The following is a 19,780-nucleotide window of genomic DNA, read 5'->3' as shown; positions in this document are numbered from 1 at the left end:
TTAGGGTGGTGGTGTCCACACATACCTGGGGCAAGAGGAGTGGCAGCAGGGGGAGCCCAGTGTCTCCCTGTCCTCCTGGCCCCACAGGCGCCCTGAACTGAGCGCCCCTTCATTATGTACGCATGCCTGCTTTGGTCCTTCTACTCCCCCCCGTCTTCTCTCTGACCTTTCTGTGTCATCACTGTCCCTGCTCAGTCTGGACAGCTGGTCTCCCCAGGGCAACCTCCCTGCCTCCCTCCCTGGTGCCCTGGAGAAGGGCACTGACTTCTCCTCCCTTCTCTGGGCCCCTCCCTACTTTGCCCAACAGGTCCAGGCGAAGGGCTGGTCTGAATTCCTACCCTGGGTCCCTAAGGGCCAGGCAGCCCCCACTTCATGCCTCTCCCGGAGTCACCAGGCCACGTGAAAAAGGCTCAGGCAGGGAAGAGGCGCTCAGGTGGTGGAGGTACTGCCCCGGCTGAGCCCCCACCCACAGCACCTTCACCACCACCACCAGCTCTGGGGGTGTACCCCCACACGCAAGCTCATCTGAGCTCCAGCCACTGCCTGCTGCCAACATCTCATAGAACAGACAAGCAGCCACACAGGCCCAGCCAGCTCCCATGGTGAGAAATAAAAGGCATAGTGGTGTTTTTTTTTTTTTAAGCCACTAAATTCAGAGTCACTTAAGCAGTGAAAGATAACTGATGCTGTGTCTGCAGCTGGCTTCGGTAACTTTCATAACCTTCCTACCCAACACCGTGCTAATGTGGACATGCCAGCCATGCAGTCAACAGTTATTTTAGGTAAAAAGTCCCACATCTCACTTCTCAGATGAAAATTAATGCAGGAGAGGAGGCAGTCTCTATAGACACTGTGCTACAGGCTGGTGGAGGTAGTCAGCAGGTATATGGAAAGGAGAAGAAGAGGGGAGATGGTTATACGGAGCTCCTGGGGAAACACAAGAGGAAGAGGGGATAGATTATTCCTGGGGGCCTGGTCCCTGGTGGCATCTGTCAGACAGAGATGGCTGCATCTTTGTTCCTTGAAATTCAAGTATGTATAGCATACTTGGAAACTCTTCATTAGTTAGAATGTCAGAAACGCCAAACATTTAATGGGGTTTAAGATCTTACAGGTAAGTCATAAGAACCACCACTTCAAGCCTCATTGTTAAAAATTCTACCTTATTTATTTTTGATTTCAGATGAAAAAACTGCATTGGGAACAGTGAAAAACATTATTGGCATTTCTTTTTAAAATGTCAAACCATTTTACTTAAAGCTGAGATTCTCATCCCCATGCCTTTGAGCACACAACTACCTTTACAGATTGTTTACTCTTTGTTGAATACACCAAGCATGCTATGTACATCTGCAGTTCATTCTTTCAGACTGTGAGGTTGGCACTTACCCTATTGGGCAAAGGAGGCATCTGAGACTTACAGACATAGTAAATATTACGGCTAAGATTTACACCCACTTAGTCCATCCAAACCCTTGTCCTTAAGCAGTCAATGGCAATATTGCTGTTATAGACTGAACTGTCTCCCCTTGAAAGTCACAGGCTGAACCCCTAGCTAATTCACATGCCCAACTATCTCCAAGTGAAACTGCAGTTGGAGGCGGAATCTTTAATGAGGTAAAACTAAGTTAAAATGAAGTCATCAGAGTGAACCCTAATCCAACGTGACTAATGTTTTCACAAGCAAAGATGAGGACACAGACACACACACGTGGGGAGACCATGTAAGGACACAGGGAGAAGATGGCCATCTACAAGCCATGGAGAGAGGCCTCAGAAGAAATCAACCCTGCAGACCTGCAGACACCTGGATCTAGGACCTCCTCCAAGAGCAAATAAATTTCTGTTGTTTAAGTCACCCAGTTACTGGTTATTTTGTTCTGGCAGCTCTGGGCAACTAATATAGCCCCTAGGAAACAGAGGAGCTAAGGAAGAGGCATGGTAACTCATGTGCTTCTACTCAATAGGGGACTGCTTACTCTGACCTGAGACGCCTTTCAAAACTCGGCTGCCGGAACGAAGTTAAGTTACTGGAAAGTGGTGGCAAAGCAGCAAAGGTAATCTTCTAGAGACAGGCTCAAGGATTCAAATGAAACATCATACCAGTAAGAAAGACAGAGAATTAAAAGTGGATACAAGACATAAAATCACTCAGCCTTCTGGAAGCAGTCCTCATAGGACAAACCCATCAGCTTGTCCTGAGGGATCACTGTGCCCACGGTTTTCCTGAGTCACAAAGGTGCTGGGATTCCTTTTTTCCAAGTGGGACCAGAGACAGCAGCTGTCACTAGGAAATAGCTTTCGTGAGTATTAAGACAGTTATCACATCCTGTATCTTATTGGAAAGAGAGGCTCTGGTTTCCCTTATTTGACTATGTAGTTTAGCAAATAATTTTAGAAATTACTTCAGGAAATTTAATCTGCCTGGATACCCGCCTTCTGGGCTTCCACTCCACAAATCAGATGGCCTTGGCTAACTGACAAATCCTTCTTTTCCTGACCTCTGGAGACAGACTATTAGAAGATGACGACTGTCTTTCTCCCATCAGGTACAGGCTTCCGAGTGTGGCTGGAGATGAGGGCCTTCTGTGCTCAGCCACCCCGCAGTGCTCTCAACTGCACAATGGGCAGTGCATTAAATGAGGACCTGAGTCCAGACAGTGGACTCCAGCCATGAATCCTGTTGACCAGCAATTTCTCTTGCTGTGACTGTAACTGCTGTCATTCAGAGGCAAAGTTATGACTACATGCAAAAATGACTCAGTGCCAATATGAACACAAGTACCTACAAATCTGTAATGCACAGCCCTGCAGACACAGCCATTGAGGGCAGCGTGCTGGATGCTGCAGGCCTGCGTGCTGGGACAGAGAATGCCAGACACAGGACAGATGCTTCCCACAAAGCCTCATGGGGATCCACAATCCCAAATTATAGATAACGTACCCAGCATTTCTATAAAAATACTCAAATATGCTTGACTGTTAAAACACATCCAAGAATAAACTCATTTCTTTCCCTTTTGTCCACTGAGCTTACCTGTTGTAGAGGAGAATGTCTGGCTTCCAGATCTGGCCGTCTGGGAAACGAACCGTCTTCACGCCTGGATACTCAGACGCATTCCACTGTAAATAGTGATCTGTCCAAGTCTGACAAACACAGACGGCAGCATTAGCAGCACTTTGCTTTCTTGCCTGCTAATATATCTTATGAGAGATTATTAGATAAGTTCAAAGCCAAAAAGAGTTCCAGACACTTATTTACATAATTGAGTTGCTATCTGTAAAATATATGCAAACTGGGAATTAAATAATCCCTTACTAAATGACCATGAATAGCATAAAAATCACATTTAAGATCCTGCTGTCACCATGACCATAGTCAGAGGGTAGCATTAAAGTTAATTCCAGTCCACTGCACACCCCCAAGCCCTTCTCTCCTGTAGCAGATGGTTTTTTTCCCTAGCCAAATGAAAACTGTTTCGCTTTCAAAGTTTCGGGACACTTTGGACAAATAAATTCATTATTTCAGTTAGAATAAGAACTAAATTGGAAAAATGTAGAAGATTTATTCCCATAAAACAACTTCATGCAGCTTCAGGGGTACCTCTCAGAAATGTCTAAGGGCCTATATTTGGATTTGAATTACTATTTTCAGGTAGAAATACTGTTTCTGACACCACAACTCAAAAATGCACACATGGGCATTGGTACTAAAACACTGAATCAGGACACGAGGGTACAGAGTAAGGCTCAGGAAATATTTATAAGCACATGAACATGAGTGTGTCTCTCGGGGGCTAAACCTGAAATTGGTTCTTGAGGGATCTTTGTAAGAGGAAGGTCCGTTGCTGGAGTTCTCTGCCCCCGGACCACGCACCCCAGAGCTACCTGAGGTCCACTGGCTTTGTAAAGACTGCTCAGGGAGGATCCCATCTGCACTGCAGGGCAACCAGCAGCACCCAGCCAGGACTGCAAGGCTGCCAGGTTTGGACTTACCAGCTCCTACAGGTGTGCATAATCAGAGCAGATGCCATAAAGGCCTCCATCCTGTATTCAGTCCCCCTGGAGCCACCTGCTCTGAATGCAAACTTTCTCAGATTTAAAAAGGTATGTGATGCAACACCAAGCTGGCCCAGGGGCAATTCCTCATAATTAATCATTATTTCTGCAGCAAAACATGTATATTTATACTGAAAATAAATGCCTCGATTACATATCAATTTGTTTGATTTTAGACCTGATCAGTTTGATGTAAAGTCATAAAAACAAAAACAAACAAGCAAAAAACCCTGTCATATTCAGAGCTGCTGAGATTTGAGAATTGCCTCCAAGGGGTTGTGGGTCTAGAGCTACTGAAACTGGCAATAGCAGTCAAAGGGCATGCCCCCGAGATCCCACCATCCTCTGGGAAGGGCAGACGACCATCCTAGTTAGTCAGAGAAGAGGGAATATGCAGGTAAGTATCAGGATTTCTTTACTTTCAATACTTCAGCCACCTGATGCAAAGAAATGACTCATTGAAAAAGACCTTGATGCTGGGGAAGACTGAAGGCAGGAGAAGAAGGGGACATGAGGTGGTTGAATGACATCACCAACTCAATGGACATGAGTTTGAGCAAGCTCTGGGAGTTGGTGATGGACAGGAAAGTCTGGTGTGCTGCAGTCCATGGGGTTGCAAAGAGTCAGACATGACTGAGCGACTGAACTGAACTAACTGATCAGCATTTCAGAGTCATAAACCATGAGAAGGATATATTGATACTTAAATTGTTGAAGTATCCCTGGTAACTCAGTGGTAAAGATCCACCTGCAATGCAGGAGATGTGGGTTTGACCCCTGGATTGGGAAGATCGCCTAGAGAAGGAAATGGCAACCCTTGCCTGGGGAGATCTCATAGACATAGGAGCCTGGCAGGCTACAATCCATGGGGTTGCAGAAGATTAAGACACGACTTAGCAACTAAACAACAATGACAACCTGTTGCAGCATCATTGGGGGCATTTAGGATGGTGACCCACCTCGCCGATGTTTCTAAATTAGAAGTGTATGGCTGGGGGAGGACAGCATAGCACAGCACCCAGAAAGAGCCAATCTTGTTCAACTGGTTTTGCAGGAAGGCCTGGGTAACCAGCCACACTGTGTTTGCTCCAGCGGCTCCAGCTCTGCCCCCGCTGCCCAGTGTTCCCTTCTTTTCTCTCCCATGTTCTGGGCACAAGCCCTTCCATGCCCAACACCTGTGCTTTCCTAACCATGTTCTCATACCTGGATGCTCCTCTGGGTTGGCAGCTGATTAGCACAGAGTCTGGCATTCATCTTCCCCACTACCCTGCTCAGGGCCCCAGAACTGCCCAGGAAGGTAGGTGTGGCAGATAGATGCTCATCTACTCTGCCTGCTGATAGGGTAGCCACAGCAAGAGGAGAGGCAGGGAAGAGGGAGAGCTTTGTCGGTCAAATGGAAACATCTCTTAAGGGTACCAGGTCTGAGCTGCAGGGAGCCTCCCTGGCAATTCCTCACCCCTCCCATCGCCCCCACCCATGCTCCTACTTGGCCGCATGTGCCCCGGGACCTGTATCTCAGCCAGCCTGCTTGCTCAGTGTCTGCTATGTGTACACGCTCACCAGAACACCGGGATGCCAGCATGACTATTCCTATTTACAAGAGAAACTGGGGCCTGGAGAAGTGAGTCAGGACTCAGAACTTCATTATTTGACTTCAAGCTGGGTGACTCCCAGGCTCTACTGTGGTTGGTTCTTCCCTGCACAGGCAAATTCTGCGCCCCAACAAGGTGGGCTGCTCTTCTAGGGGTCTCCCTTAGTCTAAAGTCAAGTTCAGTTTCTATCATCCTCTCAGCAAAAACAGAGGGCCACTGGGAGCTTTAGGATCAAACAGACCTTGGTTTGTACCCAAGGCTCCAGCGGAGAAGAGCTGTGTCAGCTCCAGCAGGTAAACCACCCTCTCTGAGCTGCATTTTGCTTGTATGTAGCACCTCATCAGGCACTATAAGGATGCAATGAGATAAACTGTCAAAGCAAGTGAGTCACAAGGCCTTGGGAGGTGTGTGATAAATGATGACTCTGAGAAGAAAAGGGATCCTCCCTCTCACAACATCCCAGAGGACATGAGAGCTGGAACAACTGAGCTTCGGCCAAAGATGGAGCGAGCAAAGGCCAGCTCGGTGTCAGGAGTTGGAGCGGGAACCTCAGTGCAGCACTGTCCTGGGCTTTCATGAATACTTCCTAAGAATGGATGTGGAAAAGGGCCCATAAACAAGCAGGGGGTAGGGTTCTATCCTCCAAAGTACTCCTGCCCACTCTGATCACAGATCTGAGGGCAGAGGTGCTGAGCAAAATCTGTGTAGAGACAGCGGCTGGCACGGCTCCCACATGCAGGCACCTGGCAACAGGCATGAACCTAGAAGTGCCAACCCTCCCGGAGCCAACAGGGAAGCCCATCCTTTATATTATACTATATTATATATTAGATTATATACAATAATAAATTTTAAACAAAGATAAAGGTTTCTCTTGAGTTCCAGGAGCTATTCAAGGAAAGTCCTGAATGTGAGGCAGGGAACGGGACTGTCTGAATTTGAACTCAGCTGGACAGAAGTGTGGGTCACTCGGCCCCCGTCTGCAGTTGGTGTCTCAAACGGGGGCAGTCTCTGGGGATGAGCCCTTACCTGAAGGATCAAATGCTAACTCAGAATACAGCCAAACCATCGGTGTCAGGAAACACCTCACACACACATGCTCTGAACGTTCTTCCATCAACTGTTCTGATCTCAGAGGAAGAGAGTGGGCCTCCTCCTTCCTTCCGTCCCAAAACTTTCTTCTCTCAGTGGACATAGGTTTTGCTTAATGGTGGGCTGCTCTTATGGCCCTAAGCAAGCCACTGACCTCTCATCTATGAGCAACATATGTAGCATTTCTATTTTGATAAAAGAATGCAGAAATGAAGAAGGCAAGCATTTCAGAAAAAAAATATGGTTTAGAAACTAATATTCTATGATGCTATTAATTTCATAATTAGAATTAGGAGGTGGAAAATAAGCAGAAGGATGGGAAATCTAAACCAGAAGAATGGTCGAAATTTCAAAAATTCAAAATTAAAGTAGTTTCGTTTTTTTAAGCAAGTTATTTTTTTTTTTTTAAGTCTCCGAATGGCTCAAACACCTCTTTAGAAACTGAAATGGCTTCTGTCAGTTCTTCTCATAGATTAAATCAGATTATGTCTGACAGGACTCCCCAAATGATAAAACTAATATGCAGAAAAAATACACTAGCAGCTTTCTCCTAGGAATATAAAGAAGTAAACAGAGAGATCAAATACTTTCTCTTCCCTCAGGTTCTCTAAATAACTGTAAATTCCTACAAATCAAGGGCAGGTAAGAGAAAGGAAAATACAATCAACAAACTACGTCAAAGAGAATTTTTTCTGCCTCTTCTCTTCTCTTTGAATGTATAGAAAACCCATCATTTGTAGGATGTTGACCTCAGAGTTTAAATATCTAGAGAAAAGATTATGTGGATTCAGGTTTTCAGAACAGGAATTCAGCAACATGAAATAAGGGAGAGGGAAACCAACTGCTGAGAGCAATTTCCTGGGCCCCCTGTCCCTTCCTGTCCATGTTTCTGCCCTCCCTCCCTAGGGACTCTGGCCTTGACCCTCTTCAGCATGGAGCCTCACTTCTCCTCTGTTCCCATTACCCAGGCTGGGCAGGCCAGGCCGGTCACCAGTTTGGGAAACACGAAGAGCAGGAATCAACGTGGTTGTCTTATAAATGGCTCTGGGGCAGCTTCCAAGGCCCGTGGGGGTGACGTCTGAGTTCCCCAGGTCCACGCTGAGGCCACAGTAGGAATACCAAGGCTTTCCAGATGGAAACAGAGTAGGACAGAGGTTTTGATTAGGTAACTGTTAAGGTCTGTTCTAAATCCAAGATTCTTGTGATTCCTTAAAATTCAGCTGGGAGCTATTACTATAGCTGCTCCATGAGCTATAGGTGCCAGATAAAATGTGCCATCCAGCTTTACAAGGACATACATTACAAAGGTGCCCAACTTGTTTTCCACAGGGTGGGCACCTGGAATGAAGCATTAATTACTGAGGTCACACCTAGAAACACTCGGGCTCCCCGCACCACATACATAGAGTCCATGTCTTTCCTCCTCTCCCTTTGATTTCTGTAAATCAAAGAGAATCCCCCCACCTGCCAACTCCATGGTCTACACGGCCAGCCTGCCTCCTGCCAATTCTCTACGTAGGTACTTGGTCTTGGTATCTGAACCTTCTTTAGAGTGTAAATTACACGGCCAGATTGGGAATGGTTTGCAAGTAGAAACTGGGTCTCATCCTTTTCTGGCCCCCCTCACATGGCCTTGCAATGCCTTTCCACAAAGCAGGTGCTTGAAAAGATTAGTTGAATAGTTACACGAGATAAAAAGGTGAGTTTTAAAACAAATGAAGCTGCAGATGCTTCCGCAAATGCAAGTCTTAATTAGAAATATGCTGTGCTTGAAAGAAATTTAGAGGCCTCTGCTGACATCCTCCAAAGCGAGGATGTCTATTTATGGAGCACCTGAACTCAACGCAGTAAGTAATAATCCAGTTATGTTTTTCCTAGGAACCAACATCCGTTAAAAAAAAAAAAGCCAAATCACATTCATTGTTGAAGATCAATCACTTACTGAGGACTAAGAAATAGAGACTCAGAGAAACATGACGTGACATGTCAGGAACAAATTCAGTGTCTCTCTCTCTCCAGGAGAAAAATGTCCACATCAGCTCTGCACTTTAGAGGGCATGGGAAATGGATGGTTTTATGTCAAAAAGGAAGCATTCTCATTATGCCCCAGAATTCCCAGAGCTACATGACAGTCTTGATTGCATGGGTTAGGGGTGGTGGCTGCAGATCTGAAGGCATTATTGGCTATTCACTGTCAGATACACTTTTAGGATTTGTGCACTGCACTGTATGCAAATACTTTTACCTTGAAAGAAAGAAAAAAAAAAAAACCCTCTGGACTCTGAGATCTCCATGAAATATGTGGGTGAAAGGACACCACTGCCCACTCTTCACTTTTGAGCTGAATTTAAAAATAAACTAGATGAACAGAAGGTCAGATATGGGATAAAGCAAGTATAGTAAAAGTAATTATAGAATCCAGGAGGCAAGTATATGGGTGCTCACTATAAATTCAACTTCTTGGTATAGTTGAAAATTCTCATTAAAAAAAAAATTGGGGAAAAATATTACTCATAATATGTAGTAATCTGTGTGCGGGTTAGTGATTTGCTCACACACAGCCTGAAGAAGGAAAGGGCAACCCACTCTAGTATTCTTGCCTGGAAAATCCCATGGACAAAGGAGCCTGGCAGGCTACAGTCCATGAGGTTGCAAAGAGTCAGACACGATTGAGCATGCCTGCACACATAGCCAGATGAAGGTTAGTTTAAGTGAGAATGCAAAGGGAGAGATTGAGGACAGTTGGGGTGGGAGGGCACTGCTCAGGGGAATGTTGCTGTAAAAGGTAAGAGAAAACCAGGGAGTCACTAGACGGGTTCATGGGGACAGAGGGCAATATGCGTGCACGCTAAGTCACTTCATTTGTGTCCAACTCTGTGCAACCCTATGGACAGGCTCCTTAGGCCATGGGACTTCCAGGCAAGAATACTGGAGTGGGTTGCCATGACCTCCTCCAAGGGATCTTACTGACCCAGGGATCAAACCCATGTCTCTTTTGTCTCTTGCATTGACGGGCAGGTTCTTTACCATTAGCGCCACCTGGGAAGCCCCAGAGGGCAGTATATTTGTATACTGAGAGTGACACAAACACTATTATGATGCTTGAGGCAACAGGAACAGTTGTGAAAGCCCTCACAGCAGGGCCAGGAGACAGGACCACATCCAATGAGGAAGAGCTGGCTTCCATGGGAGAACAGACCCTGCGCCCTTGGCAAGAGAAGTGAAGCTGGAGATGGAGGGCACGGATGTGCAGGTGGGATCCACACACTGAGGCAAGTTCCTTTAAATCCTGCAGGCAAGACCCTCAGACTATTATTTTTGGCATATAACCTGTAAGAAGTTCAAGGGAATGAGTAATGCTGCTATCACAAACTGCCCTTCATTCTGAACTCTACATGTTACTACTTCTATTTTTAAAAGTTATAGAATTGATGGTGAAATCTGTATCTATGTCTCAATTTTAGCAATAAAAAATAGGCATCTATGAATGTATTAATGAATTTTTTAAAAAGCCCCATCTTTGGTAGAGAGGTCGATTTCCAATTTTTTGTTTAATAATTATTAAAATGTATAATTAGTTTCACCTTGATGAATTATATACCAATAATCACTGTAATCCTAAATCAATCCAGAAGAAAAATTCTTAACACTTTTCTGAAGGAATAATTTTTATGTAAATATTTACATTGGAGAGAACCAAGTCAGAATCATTAATAAAAAGACTTTCAAGGATAAAATTCTGTGTGGAAAAGAAAGGCAAGTGCAGAGAGAAAAAGGGACTATGTAAAATATCCACCAGCTAAAGAAGGGCATGTTTGTATATGTTTTTTTGATTAATGATAGGCATGTCAAATTATACGGAATTTAAATATATTCAATTTAAAATAGAGACTGACAGTTTTATTTTTAAATGTTTATATTTACAGCTGGATGGAAGTGATATATTTTGTAGTTAATTAATCTAGGTTAGAACTTTAGATGGCAAGGTAAAAAAATCCATGAATGAAAAAATACAGCATCTCGAAATTCTTGCAGAGATCTCTACAGCAGGAAGCGTGAAGGCTTCTGGCTTGGGCATTGCTCTGCCATATTAAGACATGCACAGCTAGAGACAGGGGGAGCTGGGCAGGCACTCTGGAGCTCTGGGGATCAGTTATGGTGCGGGCTGTGGACATTCACATGCAAACCTGCAATTTACGACTTATGTGCATGTTTCTGCTTTTGAAACTTCTCCAAGTCACCCTGTTGTGAAGCAGGAGCATGCACTGAGCCTTGCAGGGTGTAGTGCCGCACATGCAAAGGTAGGGTGGCCTCCTTCGCTGCTGGCAAACGTGGAGGCAGGCAGGACAGTCCTGGATACTCTCAGGGACCTTGCCTGCAATTCCAGCTCAGACATCTCGGATGCAAGAGCAGGAAGCCCCATGGGCAAGGACGGCCACTGTTGCAACTTACCATTTGCAGCCAAATGTTGGTGGTCAACACTTGATTCTTCTCATCCTTTAAAGGAAAAAATAAAGAGTCAAAGACATGGTTTATACAGTTTCCCTAAAAGAAAATGATACCATTATTCATGCACCAGTCTGATGGTTGGGACGGTTGGTATATGTGGAAATTAGAATTCACCAAGCACTTCCAAATATACTCCAGTATTTCCCTGGAGTGAAGCTTTTCTATTTACACATTCATTACAGAGCTCTTACACAAGATAGAAAAGTAGAGAGGAGGAAATTAAAACCCTGCAACCCCACCATCCAGAGACGATACCTGCTAACAGTTTAACTTACTTTTACTTACACTTTATAAAATCACTTGTATACTTAAAAAAAATGAGACTGGGTGCAAATTCCAATCATTTAAAGTCAAGTTTATTATAAGAATGGATAGAGTTTTAAGCAAATTGAAATATTTTGGGCTTCCCTACCCTGGGAAAGGGAGCCCTCCCGTGACAGCTGCTGCCCCTGTGCTAACAATGCCGTGTGGGCCCCATTTCTTCCTGGGTCTGCTACCTTTTCCTCCATCCTTCAACCAGGCAGCACACCAGGCCCTTAACACACACAAACAAGGTAAATCCTGTCCAGGTGAGCAAACTAAGGGTCAGAAAGGTGAGCTGACTTTATGAAGGAAACATTCACACCTGGATCTGGGTCAAGAGCTCTCTTTCCACATTTCCAACCTGAGTGTGGGCTCCAGAAGGATGCCAAGTCTGCATTCTGTCCCGGGAGCGTGAGGCAGCATATCAACGGTGACTTTGCCCCCGCACTAGGCACCCAAAGAAGATGCTAGCCAACTTCAGGCCTTTCCAACTGGGATGCAATCAGCTTTTTTTTTTTTTTAATCATGGCTGGCAAGGTCCAAAAGTGGCTAGCAAAAGCCAGGGTGGGTACGGAGAAAAATGAGCAAGTTTCCTGCAGTAGTTCTACTAAGAACGCTGTTGTTCAATATTTCGTGTTCAATTCCCACCAAAAAAGACTCCACAAACTAGCAATTTCACCCCCTCCACGGGAAAGTGCTTATTAATGCTGAGATGCCCTGAGGCTGAGATCATGAGCTCCTTCTAAAGGAACTAACTGGCCTGGTTCCCTGGTAGCATTCGCAAAAACAGACCCAGCGGCAGAAAGAACACCATCTGCTGGGGCGTGGTCACAGGGCAGGGATGCAAGTGAGAAATGAATGCTGCTTCTCATTAAAATACAAATGTGTTGAACGTGTAAGGAGCTGGCAGAGATTCTTGGACACATCAGTGTCCCTGCCCCAGCAGCTTGCCCTGGGCACCTCTGAGAGATGACAGTGGGGGCAGGAAGGTAATCTCGTTGAGGGGATCAGGCTGCCTGGAGAAAGACAGGGGACCAAGTCCCAGGGACCTCAGGCCAGGGGCTATATCCAGAAGTTGCCAGTCTGGTCACAAGAAAAATATATCCCCCTTTTGCAAAATAACACCTTCCAGGGGTTTGGGTAGAAATATCTGTGGAGCTAACCTCCCTCTGTGCAGAGTGAACAGTCCCTGACGAAGTCATGCATCTGCACTGCACGAGGGCTCTAGTTCCAGTCTGATCCCAGCGCTATTTGAAAGCGCTGATAAACTCAGGACATATGTCCCTTGCCTCAACTTATTAAGGAATTGTTGTTTTTAATGGACTTAAAATTAGCCAGTGTTCCATTCAGGTGGCTTCTTTCTCTTAATTGCATCCGTGTCTTTATCTTCTGAGAGAAAGGCTTCTGTGGTTTGGGAGCTCAGTTACGACCAATCTAATTAAAAGCCTTTCTTCTTTCCAACACGCCAGCTGAAACCTCATTAGAGGGAAACGGGATTTCTGCAGTGTGTAGTGGCATGGGACTGAGCAAGCATTTCAAACTGTAATCAACGCAGAGCAGCAGCCAGCCTCCAATGGAGACAGCAGCGATGCAGGTGGGGGGGCCTCCATAGAGACCCAGGAAAAGCCTGCAGGACCAGCAGGGAGGCTCCTGTCTGTGTTCCCAAGGTGGGCCCCCCATCTCCCATCCCAGGCCACCCACTGGCTGAGTCTCAGCTCTCTCAGTCTGCATGGTACAAGGCACAGTGGCATCTCCTTCTCATCCCCATGGGAAGCATGTCCTTTCCCCTCCAAAGACTGAATGCTTCTGTCACCCCCAAATCTCCTATGTTGAAACCTACCCCCCACTGGGATGGTATGAGGAGGTGGGGTCTTTGGAATGTGTTTAGGTCATAGGGGTGGGTTCACCCTCAGAACCAAGACTGTTGTCCTTATTAAAGGGACCTCAAAGAGCTCCCTCACCCCTTCTGCCATGTGAAGACCCAGCAAGGAGACAGCCATCTATGAACCAGGAAGTAGGCTCTCACCAGACATCAGAGTTGTAGGTGTCTTGATCTTGGATTCTGTAGCCTCCAGAATTGTGAGAAACAAATGTGTGTCATTAAGAGTGAGTGGAAAAAAAAAAAGAGTGAGTGGTACGCTGGTTACAGCAGCCAAGCTGATGGAAGAAAGGACCCTCACAGTCTGACCTCTGTTCAGTTCCAGAATAGCTCTCTGCCCTTCTCCAGCTGAACTGCTAAAAGAATCAAGTCTTAGGTCCTTAGGGCAGCACACAGCCCCTTCTTTAAGCCATAGTCCAACCAAGTGTTCATTTATTCACCCATGCGACAAAATAATTGTGAAGCACTTTCTGTTTCGGGCATTATGTCAGCCTGACATGCACCATGGTGAACTGAACAGACATGGTCCCTGAGCTTACAGAATATAAAATGTGGGTGAAGGGTGGGATAATATAATTTGACAATGACATACCTGTAATTACAAATGGTGACAAGTCATGGAGGACAGGTAGATGGCATCTTCAGAAAGGATGTCAGGGAGATAAACATCACCAGAGGGATGAAGATGGGGTCCCGAAAATGAGACATGACCTTTACTCCCTATGACTCTGCAACACCAAAGCCATGACCCCTCACACCCACCGTATGCACCTTCCACCTTCTAAGACCTTGCTCCCCCTCAACTCCTGGGGGCCCTTCCTGCTGCACACCCTCCTCCTTCCTCTTTTGCAAGCTCAGGGGCTCCAAGAAGGAAGCTGCAGCCTGCGCAGACCTGTGGCCTCAAGACTACAGGCACCAGGGAGACAGAGTGCAATTCAACCCAAGGAAGAACCTTCCTGCCAGTGGTCTAGCTGTGTCAGAAGGGACTTAGCTCTACTTTTGGTTTCTTCCCACAAGGATAACGAGTTATCTGAACATCATTTCATGTACAATAAATCTATGTTACATAAAGAAAAGCGAGACCTAGCCACCAGTTTTCAAGTTGTGAGTACAGAAGATGGCCACCCTCCCAGTCCACCCTGGGCTGGCCCCCAAAGGCACAGCCAGGTAGCCAGGACCTGCAAGGTCTACACCGCAAGGTCCCCTCCCACCCAGCTCCCCGTCACCCCTTCCCAGCCTTGTCCTCACCACCCACAGCTCTGACTCCCTATGGAGTCGGGAGGGAAGCTTCTCCTCCCTTACCTTGTCCTTCTCCACTGACACGGAAGCTACCAGCCTCCCGTGCTGCCCTCACACTTGTGTGACATCAGGAATCAGCAAATGAAGCTGAACTCAGTGGTCATGTCCCACACAGGCTGGAATCACAGGGGTCCAACACTGGGATTCTTGGTGGGGGGAGGGGTGAGAAGGGGGTTTCCAAACCCTGACCCCAGACCCAGGCCCAGGGGATTTGAAAAACAGGCAGGTATAACCCCCTGGGGCTGTGTATTGTCACCCTCCTTATTTAACTTATATGAAGAGTACATCATGCGAAATGCTGGCCTGGATGAAGCTCAAGCTGGAATCAAGATTGCTAGGAAAAATATCAATCAACTCAGATATGCAGATGACACCACCCTTACGGTAGAAAGCAAAGAGGAACTAAAGAGCCTCTTGATGAAGGTGAAAAAGGAGAGTGAAAAAGCAGGCTTAAAACTCAGCATTCAAAAAACAACCAATAGGTTGGTCGTAACTTTTCTTCCAAGGAGTAAACATCTTTTAATTTCATGGCTGCAGTCCTCATCTGCAGTGATTTTGGAGCTCCCCAAAATAGAGTCTGACCAACATAGACAGCATATTAAAAAGCAAAGACATTACTTTGCCAACAGAGGTCCGTCTAGTCAAAGCTATGGTTTTTTCAGTAGTCATGTACGGATGTGGGAGTTGGACCATAAAGAAGGCTGAGCACCAAAGAATTGTGCCTTTGAACTGTGGTATTGGAGAAGATTCTTGAGAGTCTCTTGGACTGCAAGGAGATCAAACAGAGGATGAGATGGTTGGATGGCATTACCGACTCAATGGACATGAGTTTGAGCAAATTCTGGGAGATGGTGAAGGACAGGGAATCCTGGCGTGCTGCAGTCCACGGGGTTGCAAAGAATCGGACATGACTGAGTGACTGAAGAACAACGACGACCTTCTGGGAGCAAACAGCACAGGATCTGGGCATGGGTTCCAGGGACTCCAGACCCTCAGCAACCGTCTGTCCCTCATGGCCCTGACCCAACCAGACTGGCTTGCACAGAGGGCAGAGCCCACACTGGCTGCTGGGAAACCTCCTGGGCTCCAATCAGCTCCTCTTATTAAGCATTCACTGTCCACGATTTCAGTGTTCACTCCTGGGAAACGGGGAGACAGCAGATGCCCCCACAACCTCCCAGTGTAGGAGGGACGAGGACAGTGTCGCATAGGCTGTGACATGTGACTCAACTCCAGTGCATCCCCATGTGGTGGCGCTCACTCTCTCTCTTACACACACACACACACACACACACACACAGAGCTCCCCCACAAGACCCATGCTCCTTCCTGACCCTGGGATCTCACAGGACGACACAGGACCCCTGGCTACCATGGAACCACAAAAATCAGTACACAAGCACTCCCAAAACCAACCTCTCCTTTGCTTTTCAGTCTGAGCACTTCAGAATAGTATTTAGTCTCAAAAAAGAAGGAAACCCTGCTCTTTCCAACAGTGTGATGAACCTGGAGGATGTGATGTTAAATCAAAGAAACCACAGAAAGACAGACTGCATGATTCCACTTGTGTAAGAAATCTAAAATAATCTAACCCATAGAAGCATGGAGCAGAATGGTGGCTGCCAGAGACTGGATTTGGGGGAAAAGGAATGGGAGGTCTCTGTCCAAGGGTGCAAAGTTTCAGTCTATAAGATGAACAAGCCATAGAGACCCCCAGTGAGGCAGAGAGTCTATAACTAATAATGCTGTAAGGTAGTCTTAAACATTTGCTAAGAAGGTAGACCTTATGTTAGGTATTCTTATCATAGAAATAATAATTCTAACAACAAATTTAAAAAGACAGTAGGAGGAAACTTTGGGAGGTGATGGCTATGTTAATGTCATAGATTGTGGTGAGTGTTTCACGGGTGTATGTTTATCTGCAAACACTTCAAATTGTATGCATTAAGTATGTACAGCTTTTGGTATGTCAATCATACCTCAATAAAGGGATTTTTAAAGCACACTATATGTTTTTTAAAAATCAATCTCTTGGAATAATCACATGGCTGCCTTAGAGCACGACCACTCTGATGATGTGTCATGTGCCATCCTGCACTCCCACAGCAACTATTCTTCAGGAAGTTACAGGGTGACATTATTCAACTTTATTTTGCAGAGCTTCCGACACCTTCTCTTTGCTTTTGTGTAGATGCTGAGGGAAAAAAACAGGTAATAATAGATCTGTGTCTCGATTCTTGTTTGCAGAGAAAGTTGCTGGATAACATAAATCCTTATTTTTGTAGTCCTCTGTAGTTTATAAAAAGGGTTACTTCTCTTACCTAATTTAATCTTTACACCAGCCATGTTTTTGTCCTGTTTTTAACAGAAAAATAGAGAGGCTGTGATTCTCCCTGAGTCAGCAAGATATTAGGTTGAGAAAAGATTCATATCCAGAATAAGAAATAAATGCCTACATATCAGTAAGAAAAAGGCACACAATCAGATAATTCTGTCCAACAGAAAGAAAGGGCAAAAGATGAACAAGCCAATGATTTTCATCACAGAGGATACCAGTAAATGTCATATGAAAAGAACATAGCTAAATTCAAGAGTCTGCAGTCTTCTGAATGTCATACACACACACACACACACACACACACACTTTTTTTTTTTTCAAACTCATTATAGTCTTGGGAAAATTACAAAGTCAGTGCTATTATTATTCTCATCTAATAATGGGGACTAGAGGAAGAGTTCCCAAATTTAACTGAATACATCACTGTTCTGTTTGAGTGTTTTGCAGTGAGCCTGTATCACCTTTATAATCAAAAGGGAGGGATATATAAAGATATCAACTGTGAAACCAAACAGCCCATGGCCCTAGGTCTCACAGCTCATGCAGAAGCTGAGACCCAGTCCCTTACCTGTTTAGCTCAACACTTGTGTTTCAGCCACCAGGCAACTCTGCTCCCAGTATTCTTCCTAACAAGAAACACTTTGGTGATGGTCACAGTAAACGGTTCCCTTTGATTTCCATACATCACAGAAATTCTCAAAGTATAGACCGGGAACCTCTGAGTTTCTGAGATGCTTTCAGAGGATTAGTGAAGCCACAATTTTTCACAACTATCAGGAGTTATTAGCCTGTTTCACCCTCATTTCCTCATGAGCAGTTGGTAGAGCTCTGCAGAGCCACGAGACATATAATGCAGCAGACTGCAGAAGCAGATCAGAAAATCCAGTCCTCTGTAAAGCTGGGCCTTCAGGAGATTTGCAAAAAATAAGAAACAATGCCACCCTTCTCACTAAATGTGTTTTGCTTGAGAATATAGTTATTTTTCTTAAAATATTAGTTATGATTACAAGGCACAGGTTTATGATAATTTTAAATCGATTCATGGACTTGAAAATGTTTTCTTAGGCTTTATTTCAAACATGCTAATAAATATTGATAGATGTAACACATGTAAAAAAAAAATGGGAAGGGAGAGAATTTGCAATAATTTTTATGAGAGTAGAGGGGTCCTAAAGCTCAGAAGTTTGAAAATCACTGGTGCAGGCTTGGTGTTCTTAATACATCCTGGTGCTTGGACCCAGGGGCTTGGCCCCATCTCAGTGCTCATTTGCAGGTTGCCCAAGGTCTGTATCTTGGGGTACAGTGTGAAAGGCCTGCCCTAGCCTCCCCAGGGAGGGATGAGGGGTTCAGGGGCACACTTTTAACTAGGGCTAAAAGACATTCTTTCTGCTACTATTAGAGGAACAGCCTCCCAGTCTCCCCCAAAGGACTCAAATCTAGAGGAATGAAGCCTAAGATATGGAGAAGGAGAGCAGAACCAGAAAAGAAGTTCCATCTTGAGTCAGCAGAGCTGGAAGGTGGAGGAAGGGGTGGAGGGGCTGGGGGATTATGGATCCAGGGGAGAGAAGGGGAGAGAGGCAGACTCTGGTCACTAGAACCCTTGTGTGGAACTTGCAGGAAGGGAAGACAAGGAGATGATATACATAAAAGAAGGCAGGAGCCAGAAGTGAAAGCAGTAATGTTTTCTTTTTATTGTTATTATTTGACATATATAATATTTCCACAAGCAATGTAGATTAATTGGCTTAACAAATTAACATAAAGTAAAAATCACATAAAAGGAAAGAATAATACAGAAAAAAGTTTATACTATTATACTACAGAAAATTAAAAACTATGAGTAAACATACACTTGTAAGGCATGGGCAAGATAAAAAAAAATTGGAGTGACAGATTCACAAATATAGTTTGGAAGTGAATGAATCAATGAATACACAAATAACTTAAAATAGCAAATGCAAGAAAGAAAAGGAAAACAGATGAGCATAAAAAATACAAAGTATAATCTGGAAAAAAGTCCAATTAAGACAAGCATGCTTCCTGTGAGTTCTTTCTACTATATAACTCAATAAAACCTTGGATCAAATTAAACATGACTTCAAAGATGAGACTATAAAAGACCTGAATGAAACAAAAAGGACACTGAAGAGCTAAACAAATAAACTGAGAGCCAAAACAACACAGTTACATGGCTAGTAAATTAGAACCAGGAAGGAACAAAACAGACCCAGCTGAAAATTGAATTAATGGCATGAAGGCAAGGCATGAGATAACCACAGTGTGTGCAGAGGAAAAACACAGAGATTAATTAGGAAAGAGGACACAGAGGTGCCAAAAGGAAGACACAACTTGAACTGAAATAGAGAACATGCATGTGGGAAGCAAAAAGTGTACTGAGACCACACACAGGAGACGTAATTCTGGTTCTAACAAAACAGCCGAATCCATGACCTGAACACTGTCCTGCTACCAAACACCTAGAGATGCTAGAGGAAATTATAGAAATATTTTCTTAAATGTAAATGGAAATAAAAAAAGGAGAGAAATCTTCAAAAACAAAAAATCCAAGAGGGACCGAAAATGACACTGTTAGTGCATAAGCTGGTGTAGGAGAGTGGCAGCCAGTCATATTCAGAGAGCTTGAACAAAGCCTCCGTGGGACTGAATGCTAAACTCCCACTCCATAGGTGAGGGGACCTAACCCCATGC

The 19,780-nt window shown here is 44.9% G+C and overlaps 1 protein-coding gene across 2 annotated transcripts in view; it reads right to left on the bottom strand.

Moving 5' to 3' along the window:
* The window catches only part of LOC122419734 (neuronal acetylcholine receptor subunit alpha-7), a 141,055-nt gene that overhangs the window by 72,539 nt on the left and 48,736 nt on the right, over window positions 1-19,780 (bottom strand). For both annotated transcript variants that reach the window (XM_043434535.1, XM_043434536.1), the window contains exons 3-4: window positions 11,196-11,240; window positions 3,038-3,147 (exon numbers count right to left, since the gene is read on the bottom strand). In XM_043434535.1, the coding sequence (XP_043290470.1) occupies window positions 3,038-3,147; window positions 11,196-11,240 (155 nt within the window). The remainder of the gene's footprint in view (window positions 1-3,037; window positions 3,148-11,195; window positions 11,241-19,780) is intronic.

The sequence above is a fragment of the Cervus canadensis genome, chromosome 17, assembly GCF_019320065.1.
Source record: "Cervus canadensis isolate Bull #8, Minnesota chromosome 17, ASM1932006v1, whole genome shotgun sequence".
NCBI classification, from domain to species: domain Eukaryota; kingdom Metazoa; phylum Chordata; class Mammalia; order Artiodactyla; family Cervidae; genus Cervus; species Cervus canadensis.
The sequence above is the reverse complement of the archived record's forward strand: the minus strand, read 5'-3'. Positions and strand labels throughout refer to the sequence as shown.